Source organism: Marmota flaviventris, chromosome 1 (assembly GCF_047511675.1).
Source record: "Marmota flaviventris isolate mMarFla1 chromosome 1, mMarFla1.hap1, whole genome shotgun sequence".
NCBI lineage: Eukaryota > Metazoa > Chordata > Mammalia > Rodentia > Sciuridae > Marmota > Marmota flaviventris.
The window spans coordinates 144,756,451-144,770,996 of record NC_092498.1 but is presented as its reverse complement, the minus strand read 5'-3'; the positions used below and the strand labels follow the sequence as shown (position 1 = coordinate 144,770,996).

The 14,546-nt window shown below is 51.7% G+C and overlaps 1 protein-coding gene across 2 annotated transcripts in view; it reads left to right on the top strand.

The window, feature by feature from the left end:
* Nucleotides 1–14,546, top strand: part of Rph3a (rabphilin 3A) — a 54,706-nt gene that overhangs the window by 21,201 nt on the left and 18,959 nt on the right. For both annotated transcript variants that reach the window (XM_027923330.2, XM_027923331.2), the window contains 5 exons: nt 7,397–7,526; nt 8,603–8,689; nt 10,049–10,211; nt 11,317–11,355; nt 11,448–11,600. In XM_027923330.2, the coding sequence (XP_027779131.2) occupies nt 7,397–7,526; nt 8,603–8,689; nt 10,049–10,211; nt 11,317–11,355; nt 11,448–11,600 (572 nt within the window). The remainder of the gene's footprint in view (nt 1–7,396; nt 7,527–8,602; nt 8,690–10,048; nt 10,212–11,316; nt 11,356–11,447; nt 11,601–14,546) is intronic.

The window sequence follows — 14,546 nt, the reverse complement described above, 5'->3', positions numbered from 1 at the left end:
GACAAACAGACAGACAGAGACAGAGAGTCGCATGCACCCCGCCCCGCTGGGCTACGTTTTCCTAAATCCTGGTGAACTTGATCTTCCAAGTTCAAGTGTTCAAAGGCAGCCGCTGGGCTCTGCCCACTGCGTGTCATTTCCTGCTCTCCTCAAGGATGGGCGCAGAGAGGGTCACAGGGATCAGCGGGGTGGTGCGTGCTCCGTCCATCTCCTCCGTGTCCCGGGTCTCTGCAGCAACAGAGCTGGACGGCTCTAGAGCTGTCTCTTGATGTTTTCGGAGGATACTTTGGGCTTTTCCAAGGAACCTGAGCTGAACAAGCAGGCGGCTGTGATCCTCCGGTGGCCTCCGGCGCTTGTTTGCAGAAGCAAACAGATCCCCATGGCCCCTGGGCTGAGCAGCCTGCCGGCTCGAGGAGGCATGTCAGTGCATGTGGGTTCTGAACACACGGGGAACTTGTGCCTCTGGAGAAGTGCCAAGGCAGACGCGTTCACACGTAGCACCTGCCATCTGTGTGTGTCTAGAAATGGGCCGTGAGGTCCATGAAGCCCTAGTCGGTTCAGCCCCTTGAAAAGCTTTAGAAGGACAGGTGGCAGAGGCAGATGGCCACACCCTGGTCACAAGGGAAACCGAGTCCAGGGAATTATAAAAGCCACACCTCTCCAGAACAAAGAAGGAGCAGCCACTGTCATTGAGTAGGGACCACCCGCAGGCATTCTGCCAACACTCTGATTTTATCTTTGCAACAATCCTCAGAGGTAAGGACTTTATTTTCCCTAAGTTACAAATGAAGGGAACTGAGGCTCAGAAAGGTTAAATCACTTTCCTGGGGTCCCAGAGCCAGGCAGTGGAAAAACTCAGATACAGAACCCAGAAAACTCAGTCCAGAGTTGGCACCCGGCCTAGATTCTGCAAGTGTGTGTGTGTGTGTGTGTGTGTGTAAGTGAGTGAGTGTGTGTGTGTGTGTGTGTGTGTGTGATGTCTCTGTGGAGGGACTCTACAGTGACATGGGGCTGGGCAGGAACACCTGGAGAAGGTGACCGGACACTCTCAGAATCCAAAGCTTGCCTGGGCTGACGTCCACAGCCAGGCGCCAGGGGAGGAAGCTAGGGTTAGATGGCCCCCCAAGATGTGCACATCTGCATTCCTAGGATGGTCCTTCCAAGGGACTTTGCAGATGTGACCAAGAATCTTGGGATGGCAAGATAACCCCAGATTATCCAGGGAGACCCCACGTCGTGGCAGAGGTGCCCGTGCGAGGGAGGCGGGAGAGTCAGCGTCACAGAGTGGGAGACGCCACACACCACTGGCTTTGAAGACAGTGAAGGGAGCAGCCACAAGCCAGGAAACTCAGACAGCTGCCGGAGGCTAGAAAAGTCAGGGAGCCGCTTCTCCCCCAGAGCGCCCCCCCCAAGAATGGACCCCCGCCAACACCTCGACTTTACCCCAGTGAAGTGCGCGTGAGCATCTGCCCTGCAGAACTGTCCTTGGACTCCCATCATTTTAGGCCACCAAGTCTGTGATTATTTATTGCAACAGCAACAGGAAATGCACAGTGTGACTCCCAAGGCCCAGTGGCTTGCAGAGACATCTCATGGCCTCCTAAGGGGCTCTGGCCCCACCCCTGAGTTGGACCCTCTTGGGTCAGCATTGTCACTTGGAAAGACCTGGCTGAGTCCCATACGTAGACAAAGTCCAGAACCTACCTCGTTCCACCAGGCCCTCACTCTCCGAGCCTCGGGGGCTCTGTTCACACGTTCCAAAGGGGGCAAGTTGGGTCTTCTCTGCCTAAGACCTTGCCGCTGTCCTGGGCCAGGGACCCTCAACTCCTTCCACCCAGCCCACCAGCCCTGCCGAGCACGACCTTTGTACCTGCTGATCCCACCCTTTTAAGGACCATCCTGAAAGTCCCTGTGCCTCTTCATGAGTTCTCACAGCTGTCCCTACTTGTCTTCAGAGTGCTCACGGTGAGTGTCATCATGAGGATCTGAGTGATCATTTAAATAACGTCTGAATCCCTCCCTAGAGCCTCAGCTCCCTGAGGGAAGGACCGACCGTCTTTCTCACCGTCGACTCCTGCCTGCCCGGCTCGCAGCAGGTGCTCCATAAATAAGCGTCGATCAGATGACAATGTTTGGGTAGCAAAGTCAGGAATCCACTTCCCACCACCTCCAAAGAGCATCCACTGATGCCCAGAGGAGAGGACAGACCCTCTCTGGTGCCTCTGGAGCCTCCTGAGAAATAGAAGGTGCCCACTGACTTCACCGAGTGACCAACAGTTTCCTTTAAGCACTGGTCTGTGACGGACACCTCCTGGACGTGAGCAGGGTCACATAGCGAATGTGGCATGTAAAGAGCTAGCTAGAGGGTGACAGCTTCTTACAGTGTCCAGCTCATTGGCACTTAACATTTGCCCAGGCAAATAAAACCAGTCTGTCTGCAGGGACTGGTCTCCTTATGATTGGGGGTCCTTCCGTTTCAAAAAAGAAGAGAAAATTTTGATGTTTCAGCCCCAGGATCTGGAAAGCCCTGACTTACATCTGTGGAGGAAGCCTAGGTGCATCTCACCTAAGCTTCTTGGCTCAATCTGGGAAAAGGGGACCCAGAGAACCAAGTTCTTCCAAGGTCCCTGGCTGAGACGAAGGATCAGACCCACATCTTGTAACACTTGTTCTGCAGACATTTTCCTTCACAAATGTGCTTTCCTCTCTAATGCAAGGTAATGCATTTGATTATAAGAGAGTTAAGAAAGTCGACGAGTCCAGCTCATTGGATGCTCTTAATGTGAAGGGCAGAGGAGATAAAGGCATCGAAGAAGAAATAAACACATAATCCCAGCACCTGACGATGATCACTATGAATATTTTATGCGTCTCTTTCCTTGTTTTCGTTTTTGTTGAGTGCACACAGTAGAGACTTTCTGGTGAGCGTGCTGCGACCTCCTCTTGCGCCCTGATTACGATTCTGCTCCTGGGTTTTTTCAGTTTTCCCACGTAGCATGATCAGGACAGCGTCCCCCGCTCACCCCCGTGCTCTGCCTCCCCCGTCCATCCCCGGCACAGCATTTCTCAAAGTGAGGCCAGTGATTCCCTGGCTGCAGAATGAGATCAGTGCAGATTCTCAGGCCTTACCCAATCCCAAGGACTCGTCCTCTGTGTGTGGAGCCCTGTCCCCATATGGGTCTAGCTGTGCCCGACATTTTTCGAGTCCCAACAGGACTGTGTGTGGGCTTAACCTACTGGCTTCTGGGCCCAGCCAGATCCTTCTCTGAGAAGGTTGAGCCAGAGCCCCGGGCACTGGTGTTTGTCTGATGCTGGTGACTGACACCCAGTGAGAGTCAACAGCATCTCTTATACATCTCTCTCTCATCAGGACACATAAAAATAAATACTTCTTCTGGGATGACAGACAAAACTGCTCTATCTCCAGGATATGAACCCCTTGGTAGCCTCATGGTCCTTCTATGGCACACTTTGATTTAGTTTCCTGCAGTTTTATTTTTGAGTTTAAAATCTTTGGCTTAGCCTCTGTGTCCCTAGCATTTGAGGGTGCAGAGAGGGGGTCCCAACAAGCAGGCTTCAGGAAGCTCCCCGCTCACTCCCCATCTTTGGCCATCTGTGCCTCCCGCCCATCCTCTTTATTGGTCCTGAATCCATAAATAACAAGGCCATGAGCTGGGACAACGGAATAATGGTCTCAGACCTGGGGGCTTCGGGTGCCATCTGCAGTCTCTGATCAGACCTGGAGTGCTAATGGGGCCTGTAGGATTGGGCAGGAAGGGGCAGGGTTTCATGTCGGTTTGCAAATGGCGTGTAAATCAATAGCCTTTGTTGTTCAGGAAGAGTCAGGAGACCCTTTGGTTGCCCTAAGCAAGCGCTCTGCAGTTTAGAACGGGATCCTCTATTACATGTTATCTTCCCACGAGGCCCCAGCAAAGCTGGCCACGAGGCAGGGAGCCACTGGGGGCTTTGTGGAACGTGACCATGGTCTCCTGAAGTGGAGAACCAGTTCCCAGCCTGGCTGTGTGATCCCGGCAAGCCTCGTCCCATCTCTGTGCTTCGGCACCAACAAGGGTAGAAGAGCAAGATCTAACTATTTTCTTGCTAGGGAAGTGGGCGGAGATGAGTGATCGAGACAAGACGGTGGACAAGTAAATGTCACCAGGGCACTTTTCCCTGTCCTTCAAACCTAATTCATGGTCTCATAATATTTTGTAAATCAGAGGCATTGAAAGGCTTCCTGAAATTTATCTATTCCCGGCTTCTTCGAATTGTTTTTAAACCCTGGAACCAGCTTTGCAAAGGAGACCCAATTGAGGAGCGCAGACAGGCAGGACAGATCAATGCAGACATGCTCGGGAGACATGGATCATGGTGGCCACTCACGATCTCCCACCAGGCCATCACTGGGAACAGCCCTGAACTGGCTCTATGGGTCCCCTGGGGGGCCAAGAAGCACCTTTGGAGAAGCGCTGATGTAGCCTGATGCCTCCTGTTTCCCAGGGGAAGCTGAAACCCTAGCAGGCGAAACCCAGGACGAAAATCCAGGTTTCTAGAGGGTTATTTAGGGAAGCAGAAGGAGGGACAGGCAGCAGTTGGGTTTCTTGTCCCAACTGCAGGGGACAGAAGCAGCTGGGATGACAACCCAGAGCACATGCAACTGGGTACTTGCCAATGACTGAGGGTCCCTTAGGATGGGAAAGGCAGAGTTATCAACCAGGGCAGAGAAGGGACAGCTCGAGGGGACCTCCAGGGCTATTCCTGGCCTGCAGCTGTGTGGAGAAGTAGTTCGAATGGGAACTCGGGAGTCAGACCGCTTAGATCTGAATCTTGGCTTTTACCACTTCTTAGCTGTGTGACTTGGGCAAATTGCTTAACCCCTCTGTGCTGCAGTTTTCTCATTTAATAAAGCAGGGTGCTCCCGGTCGAAATGATTATAGGTCGAGAATGCGTCGAATACACCTGGCCTGCGGCTCGGCACAGCTTAGCCACACAGCCATGCCGTGGATACGGGCCGTTTCCCCTCGGGACAGTGGGGCTGGCAGCAGATCAGACTTCAGACTTCAAAGCGCAGCTCCTACTAAGGCATGCTGTTTTGCGCCATGGTAAGGCTAAGAATCTTAAAGTCCCAGAAGAGTCCGTAGTCCTCGACTCCTAACGTGGCTGGAAGGATTTGTTAAGAAAATCAGCATGGAGTCCTTTCTCTGAACCTGGTCCTAGTTAGTGCTCCAGTTAGTCCAGGGGTCTGAGACCATGGGCTTCGGGCTGCTCCTGGTCTCACTTACTCCCCATCAGCCAGGGAGGAGCCAGCGAGGACGGGGAGGTGAGGAGGAGCTGGGGAGGGCTGCTGCCTTCAGCTCTGTGCCTCCTGCCTCCAGCCCAGTTCTTCCGACCTAGGTCCCTGGGGAGGCTCTGGGACCTGCAGCCAGGGCTCCTCCGGGACAGAGTAGCTCCTGTGACTGCACTGAGACAGTAAGTGCTCAGGTCAAGGAGAGGGCTCCAGCTTGGTGACGCTTAAAACCCCCCAAACCTGAAGCCAAAACAGGATGGCCAGGCCCAGGTCATCTCACACAGCCACGTCGCCTTGTTACTCAGGGACCCTGGGACCAGCAGCAGCAGCACTTTGGAGCTTTCTAGAAAAGCAGCACCTCAGAAGCCCGGTGGTTCAGAATCTGCAATTCGCTAAGGTCCCTTGTCACCAGTGTGCACGTTACATTTAGCAAGAACTAATGTCACCTACCCAAGACTCGGGTTCTGGTTTTGACTCTGCCGGTTCCCAACTGTGTGGCCTTGGGCAAGTCACTTAAAATCCCTGTGCCTCCCTTTCCTCATGTGAAAACTGGCATAACACTGGTGCTGAACTCCTGGGGAGGGGGGCAAAGCACTTCATACTGTGCCGGGCACGTGCTGCTGAGTTAGGGTAAGCTGTTATTATGCCCCACTGGACATGGAGTTCCGCTCGCTTTTACTGGGATACAAGCATGACGAGACAGCTGCTGTGACCTACCCAGTCATTGAGACAAGTGCCCAGATGTGCTGAAGTGGCTTCGAGCGCACAGCAGGGATCAGAGCAGACCAGGTCCCTGCCCAGAGGATCTCCCGGGCCGGGGGTGAGCAGAGTTGGTTTCACCATCAGCTAAGAGCTTAATGCAGATGATCTCGTAGCTGCTTATAAATGTGACAGGTGCCCCGGGGAAGTACTTGTCACTCTTCCTGCAAGGACAGTAGGTGGTAAGAGGCTTCAGGGGAGTAATGGATCCTGAAGGAGGAGGGGACCCAGGCAGAGAGAACACAAGGGGGTGTGTGTTACAGAAAAAGAGGTCACAGGCACGTGCATGGGGGTGCATTCCAGGCAAGGGTGACAGAGCGAGTGAAAGCACAGGGGACAACAGGAACTGAAGGAAGGCTGGTGTAACCAGAGACGCTGCTCTCACCCCTGAAGTTGCATCCAAGCCACCCGGAGGGCTTGCAAACCTAGATTGCTGGGCCCACCTCTAGAATTTCGGCTTCAGCTGGGCTGGGACCCAAGAAGGCACACATCACACAAGTTCCTGGGTGACTCTCATGCTACTGGTCTGTGACAATGCTTGGAGACCCGATGCATGGGGACAGTCAGGCAAGACCAAGAGGAGAAGAAGAAGTTCAAGGTTTCCCACGTAGGGCCACGGGAGCTGCAAGGCACAGGGGCTGGGGGTGACTGGATCCAGCTTGTTTGAGGAATGTCAACATGGCAGTGGGGGGAAGAGCAGGTTGTAGAAGAACATGGGTGGCAACAGGAAGCCTGTGAGGAGGCTACTCAGTTATCCAGAAGAGAGACGGCAGTGGCTGGGTTGAGGTGAAGACGGAGAGGAATGGACAGATTCCAGAAGAGTCAGAGAGGCGGACACATAGCAATTGGTGATTGGGCTGGATCGTTGAATGTCGGGGGAGCCGGGGGTCCAGGAAGACCCCAAGCCTTCTGGTTTGAGCTAGTTAACTTGTGGCCACATCATCTCCTGAGCATGGGGATCAGGCTTGCTAGGGATGGGGACAGAGATGGAGAGCCTCCACGATGTCAAGTTTGGTTTGAAAGCATGAGTGTCAGATCCAGGTGACGTCGCGTGGATAGTTAGGTCACAGGGCTGGAGCTCGGAAGGCAGTTCCTCAGGAGAAGGCAACTTGAGATGGAAAGGGCCACCGCAGGTTCTTCATGGTAAGTCAATAGAATAGCTATTGGGGGCGTGATGCTTTGAGCCAGTCTTCGGTGGTTCTGAGAAGGTATTAGAAGTTTGCACACATGTGCGCTTCCCTGGAGAAGGGTCCACAGCCATGGTCAGATGCTCGAGGGCAGATGGCACTGAAGGGTAATCTTGTGGGCCCTGGTCCTGTGGGGTCCTTAGTGCCTTGTCTCTGCTTCCAGACGCCTGGTGGACCGACTGGAGAACATGAGGAAGAGCGTAGCTGGGGATGGGGTGAACCGCTGCATACTATGCGGAGAGCAGCTGGGGATGCTGGGCTCAGCCTGTGTCGTGTGTGAGGACTGTAAGAAGGTACCTCGCCCACTCCCCTCCTTTCTTGCTCAGTGCTGGCTCTGGGGGCCTTGAGTCTCGGGGATGGAGCTTGAATCCTGCAAAATAGGAATTCTCCTGCGATGCTCCCATGCCCAAGTGTCTCCCAAGGTCATCCTGATCCCACTTCCTCCCCTGATGTCCCTTTAGAGCTCAGCTCCACACAGGATGGACTTGGCTGTGTCTTAGTGAGTTACTTGTCAGCTAAAGAGCGTGCTGGGCACACGTGCACACACTCATGCGTGGAGGGCCAGCATCCTCTCACCCAGGGTTATGGGTAAAGGAGACTCAGAAATCCCCTGTGCAGGCCAGTTAGAGCTCTTGGTCTCTGAGACCATTTGTCCTCAAAGGAAAATCTCTCTGAGCTCTCTTCCCCCTCCGCCCTTTGCCCCAAACTGTCTGCACTTGACAATGCCAGGCCAGAGATAGCCCTGTCTTTAGATCTATTTGATTGTGATCAAGGCGATTCCAATTAATGTCTCCAGAGGGAGGACATTCGTGATGCCCCTCGGTCCCTTCTGCGTGGTATCCCATTTAGCAATTAACGTGGAATATTGGGGAAAGCTTATCTCTTCTGAAAAACTTATCTGATTCAGCCAACCAGATAAGAAGAATCGTGTGACTTATCAGGTTTTCCTTGCTGTTTGGCTGTCAAGAAATTCAACCCACAGACATGGCCTGTAGTCAGGTAGCCTCCTTCTCCATGGAGAGTTGAACTGGTCATTGCCAAGGTTGCCCTGGATCCTTTGAGGGAAGAAAGAAGAAAATGGGTGTATGGTCTTTCCTCTTAAAAATCATGTCAATGCTGCATAGTTACTGAAAACTGTCCCTAATGGACCCCTGGAGAATTCCTTCCTCCAGGGCTTGGGAATGACTCCAGTGCTCATTATTGGAAATAAGACTCAAATTGGAACTTGATTCTAATGGACCTTGATCATGAAAGAAAGGGTGCGAAGGAAGGAGAGTTCTAGATCTCCGGCCCCTCCCAGACCCTTCTCCATCCCCAGCAGCTCAGGGCATGGCTCCCCTGAGTGCTGGTTGGGTTCTTTTGTCCCCAGAACGTCTGCACCAAGTGTGGGGTGGAGACCTCCAACAACCGCCCGCACCCCGTGTGGCTCTGTAAGATCTGCATGGAGCAGAGAGAGGTGAGTGGCCCCTCCCCTTTGCCGGCCCCCTTCTCCTCCCTGGGATCAGGGAGACTAGAGGGCTGGAGGCTGGGCGTTCTGGGTGGGTCTTGGGCCTTAACTTTGAAGGGGATCAGCTCGGCCAGCTGTGAACTGGCAGGACGGCCTCTGGGTGGTTGGATGAACTTCTTGTCTCCTCACCTGTGCCTGAGACTTTGCCTTCCCTCCCCACCTCCCTCTCCATCCTCAGCCTTCTGGTTGCCATTCTGCCCTCATCTGTCTCTCGCATTCTGGGTTTTCCTCTTCCAACATCTGCTGTTTCTCTTTCCTTCTTTCCCAAGTCTCTTCTCCATTTTTCTTTCCTCCAAGTCTCCCCTTCATTTGAGGCATTTCTCCTCCTGGTCCTGTGTCCATGGTTTCTTCCCTCTGCCGTCTCTCCCTTTGCGCTCTTGCGTGCTCTCGCTCTCTCTCTCTCTCTCTCTTCCTCCCAGACCTGCTTTTTATTATTCATTTTATCTCAATGCAATGCTTTCTCCTCCCCACAGTTTCTTCTCCGCTCACCCCCCTGCTACAGAGCCTTGCCTCTGAGACTGTCCCAATGACCATGTCCCCATCAGTAGCAGCCAGGGGCCTGGCAGGATGCAGTGGGCACTCTCCAGCAGGGCAATCGAGGAGAGTTCCATAAAGATGCCCTTTCCACGGAGCAGGGCAGGGTGGAGGGGAGTCGGTGGCAGGGAAGTGTCCTGTGCAACACAGGCCTGCTGTGACCACTCCTGGGACCGACTGGCTAGGGAGGGAGCAGTTGGCAGACTGGAAGACAGGAACCAACCACTGCCCAGCCAGCAGGGAGGGAACCAAAGAAACACATAGCATGGCCTAAATGTCCTGCCAACTCCTGCTGAAGACAGAGGTCACCGAAGCCCACTTACTCCTGTCCGCACTGGGCAGCCCTCTGGGGCACAAAGTTGGGTGGAAAAGGATCGACATGAGATGTTCAGCACACTGTCCTGCCTGGCCCTAACCCACAGGGCAGCACAAAGGCCAGAGGTCTTGGGACAGCTATGGGCAGATCACCCTCTCTCCCAGGAGTGCAGTAGAGAACATGCCCCATCCAAGAGATGGACGGCTTGACGCCAAGCCCTCGCCTTTCCACTCCCAGGCTCTGCACTGTCAGGACACCCATAACATTTCTGACCTTACATTTCCCCATCTGTGAAATGGGTCTCATCAGACCCTTCAGATTGAGTTTTCAGGGCTGGCATGTGGAGTCAATAAATGTGACTGCCATTGTGTCCACGTGCCGTGGACTAAGAGCAAAAAAATCTTGAAATTGGTTCATGAAGGCGAGAGTGGTGGCCACAGCTCCTCCTCCCTCCCCAGGTGTGGAAGCGCTCTGGAGCCTGGTTCTTCAAGGGTTTCCCCAAGCAGCTCCTCCCACAGCCCATGCCCATAAAGAAGAACAAGCCCCAGCCGCCCACGAGTGAGCCTGCTGCCCCAGAGCAGCCCCCTGAGCCCAAGCACACGGCCCGCGTGCCAGCCCAAGGTAGGACAAGGGGCTCTTTCAGCACCACCGACAGCTCCCGGCCAACTGGTCTACCTGGAGCTGTCCCTGCGGTGGGCTGGTTTCCACTGGGTTGGTGGCAGCTCAGGGAACTCTCCAGAGAAGCCAGGCTGCCAAAAATCTTTGCTATCGTTCCTGTTCCTGGTGGGATGTGTAGAGGTATCAAAGAAGGGGAAGTTAAAATTAGGAATTGAGAGAGACACACTGGAGCCCTGGGGTGGGGGTGGGGGTGGAGATGGGGATGGGGGTGGGGGTGTTGCTGGGAAGGCCTTTCTGGCCCTTCCCATTCTTTCTCTCAGCCCTAAGCAAATGTGAAATTGGACAAATTAAAAGTGAAAGATGAATAGAAAGGAAATTAGTAAAAGAAAATTATCACTACTATTGATGGTATCGCGCTGATCCGAGTATTATTATTATTAAATATTAAAGTGAAGACTAAAAGAATCCAGAAAAAGGCAGCCTCAATAAAAACACACTTATCTTAATTGGATTAGGCCACTCAGGCTGCCCCAACAAGGCCCTCGCAATAATTTCAATTAACACCAAGTGATAAAATCTGGCCCTAATGGCCGCTCCGGGGAGGAGCGCAGCCGAGTTTCTGGAAGGACCGTCCTAATTGAAGGTCTCAAAAATTACAGCATCCACCCGTGTCTCCCACGGGACGGCCTCCTAAGGTACCTGCTCAGTGCTCGGCACCCAAAAGACGTTCGGCAAATGCTTTCTTCCTGGCAAGGCACGAGCGACTTCCACTGCCTACAGGAATTGCCGAGTTCAGCAGAGGCTGCAGCCCAGTCTCCACCACTGGGTCACCCTGTTGGCAGAGCAAGCCCTGCTCCCTCTGGGCTGCCAGATTGTGCAGCCGGGCTGTTCTTTTTTAAGCCTCTCTGTGTGTTTGTGTGTGTTCGCATGTGCCAAGGAAACAATATCACATGGTAAAGAGGAACTAGATCAGAGGGGAAACCAGAAGGAGACGTTTTAGAGTTTTTCCATGTCCTGGGAGAGGTGAACGAACCCCTTTGAGGGCTTCTTCAGTTATCACTCTCCAGACACCAGAAAATCACGCTCCCTATTGTTTCTCTCCCTCCAGCTGACACTGAAGACAGGAGGGGCCCGGGTCCCAAAACAGGTGGGTTCTGCCGCCTGCCTTGCAATTTTGGACAGGAGTCCTTTTACCCCGTTCCTCTTTGCCCTTTATCTATTCAATGCTTTTCCTTCCAGGACCTGACCCAGCATCTGCTCCAGGGAGAGGAAGCTATGGGCCTCCTGTGCGCAGGGCCTCCGAGGCCCGCATGAGCTCATCTACCCGGGATCCAGAGAGCTGGGACCATGGTCAAGGTGGGGGAGCTGGAGACGCCAGCCGCAGCCCAGCGGGTAAGCAAGATGGGGAAACCCAGTTACGCCCCTGAACGAGGAGAATTGGAAAGAATGCAGAGGACAGTGTGTTCTCTTCATTTTTTCATGCTGTGTTTATTAAGTACCTACTATGCACCATGGACTCTTCTAAATGCTGGTTCTAGTCTATGCTGGAGGAAACACAGGATCATGACCAATTCAGGTTCTGGACATTCATGATTTTGATTGTGTCCATTTCTTACCCTATCATCATATGTAAGAAAAACATGATTTTTTGCCTTTTTGTGTGTGTGTGGTGCTGGGGATTGAACCCAGGGTCTTGTGCATGGGAGGCAAGTACTCTACCAATTGAGCCATATCCCCAGTTCCTTTTGCCTTGTTTTTTAAAAAAAAATACCTGAGGGAAAATACCCCTTGGCTTTGAGAAAAGTAAAGATGCTTCACTCTCAAGACCCTCCCAAGCTCTCCCTTCCCTGGGCACGTGGCCTCTGCTCTCTGTGAGGATGGGGTGGGTCAGCAGGACCAGGTTGTCATCACAGATGCTGTCGTCTAGCCTGGTACCTCTGGGCCCACCAGGGGCAGATTTACACAGCAAGGGTGCCCACTGGGGAGAGTCCTCTGACCCTAGATTTTAAAGAAAATGCCAAATAGGTTGGGGACATCTATGTTCCATATGCACCTGTCTGAGACCTCGGTTGAGCCCAGGTCTAAGTCAGACAGGCTGAATGTTGAGGTCCCATGTTGAGTTTGGGTCTTTACTTTCCAAATTGGGGCTCATGGCATAGCACTTCAGTGCCCCCTTCTTCTTGGTGACAAAATTGGGCACATGCCATCAGCTTCCCAGACCCCTCCATGAACCTGTGGTTCAGATGGACAGAGAAAAATGAATTTCTAGATCCACAACATCCCAAAATGCTTACTGGGTGCATACTGTGTCCTTGATGCCATCCCAGGCACTTCCCACAAACCATCCCAGTTAACCCTTGCCACACCCCAGATCCAGCTGTGAGATGTCACGATTCCCATCTTACAGGTGGTGAAGCCACCACGTTCCCTGGGGTACATTACCCATGACTGGTTAAAATGACAATTCAACCCACATCTTATCACAAAAGCTTGTCTTTTTTTTGCCAGAGGTGAAATTTCTATTCTATGTCTTCTATATTTTTGTAAAATGTATTAAAATTCTGTGTTTCATTAGAAGTATCATTTGCTATTTCAAATTTTTTTTTCATGCACAGTTCAGTGACAGAAAGTACACTGTGGTGCAACCATCACCACCATCCATCTCCAGAGCTTCTTCATCATTCCAAACTCAAATTTTGTGTCCATTCAACAGTAGCTTCTCATTTTGCCCATTCTCTGTCCCTGGTGACCATGACTCTTCTTTCTAGGAATTTGACTATTCTAGATACCACATGTAAGTGGAATCATACAGTATCTGTCTTTTTGTATGTAGCTTATTTCACTTACTGTAATATATTCACGGCTTACCCAAGTTGTAACATGTATCTGGATTCCCTTCCTTTTCAAGGTTGTGTAATATTCTGTTGCATGGATATGCCATATTTTATTTATCCATCCATCCGTCAGTGGGGCATTGTGGTTGTGAATAGTGCTGCTGAGCACGGCATACAAATACCTGTTTGAGTCTCTTGGGGTTATACCTACAAGTAGAATTGCCACATCTAATGACAATTCTATGTTTAATTTTTTGAGGACCCGCTGTGCTATTCTCCACAGTGTCTGCACTACTTTTGCATTTCTTCCAATAGTGCACAGGGTCTCAGTTTCAGTACATTCTCTCTGACGCTTGTGATTTTCTGGTTTTTCTTGGTTTCTCTTTGTTGTTTTGTCTGGTTGTTAAATAGTAGCCATCCTAGAGTGTGAAGGGCTCCTTGAGGTATTGTAGATTTGGTTTGCATTTCCCTAAGATGAGTGACACGACACGTCTTTTCATGTGCTCATCGGCCCTCTGTATGTCTCCTTCCGAGAAACGTCTATTTCGGTCTTTGGCCCATTTTCTAAGTCAGGGGGTGGGGGCTGTTGTGTTGTAGGAGCTCTTCGTGGATTCTGGATATTGATGCCTCATCAGATACACAATTTGTAAATACCTTCACCCATTCCACGGGTTGCTTATTCACTTTCCATTTGATGCACAGAAGATTGTTTGTTGTTTTTTAATGAAGTCCAATCTATCTACTTTTTCTTCTGCTTCCTGTAGTTTTAGTGTCATAGTGAAGAAATCACAGTGATGGAGATTCCCCTTGTGTTTTCTTCTAAGAATTTTAGAATTTTTAGCTTTTGCATTTGAGTCTCTGGTCCATTTTGATCTAATTTTTGTATATCCAATCCTATGCTTTTAATCTCTATATCATTTTGCCTCCTGGGGCTACAGACACTCCCAGGACAATCCTAAGCCGGACTTAGAGCTCCTGTCCCTCAGGAGTCAATGTAATGTCCCCTGGGTGGATGGCGCTTTGGGATTCCTCCTGCTCCACCTGTAGCTGAGCTAACCACTCCCTGCCCTGAATTCCCAGAGACGGGGCCGGGAGGCAGCACTAGCCATTGTCTCTCTCCCTGGTCCGATTCACACCAACGTGTGTCTCTCTCCATTAACTCAAGTTTGCAAATATTTATTGAGCACAACTACGATTTGAGCTCTTTCTCCTTGTTTTCTAGCTGCACTAAGATTTCCGGTAGATTGTAGGCTGTTCAAGATTTGCAGACTTGAATGCACAGTTAGTATCACAACTCAAGTGTCCTGAGCACCGACCCTGCACCAGGCATGTGATCAAACTCTGCAGGTGTTTAGCCCTGTCAACGGTACCAGTCACCCTCACCTAACTGATATGGAAAAGGGGCTAATAAAGAAACCTTGCCCAGAGTCACATAAAAGTCATGGCCTGTCTGGTATCAGAACCCAAGCAGTTCCCGTGCAGAGCCTCTGCCGTTAGCTGCTCT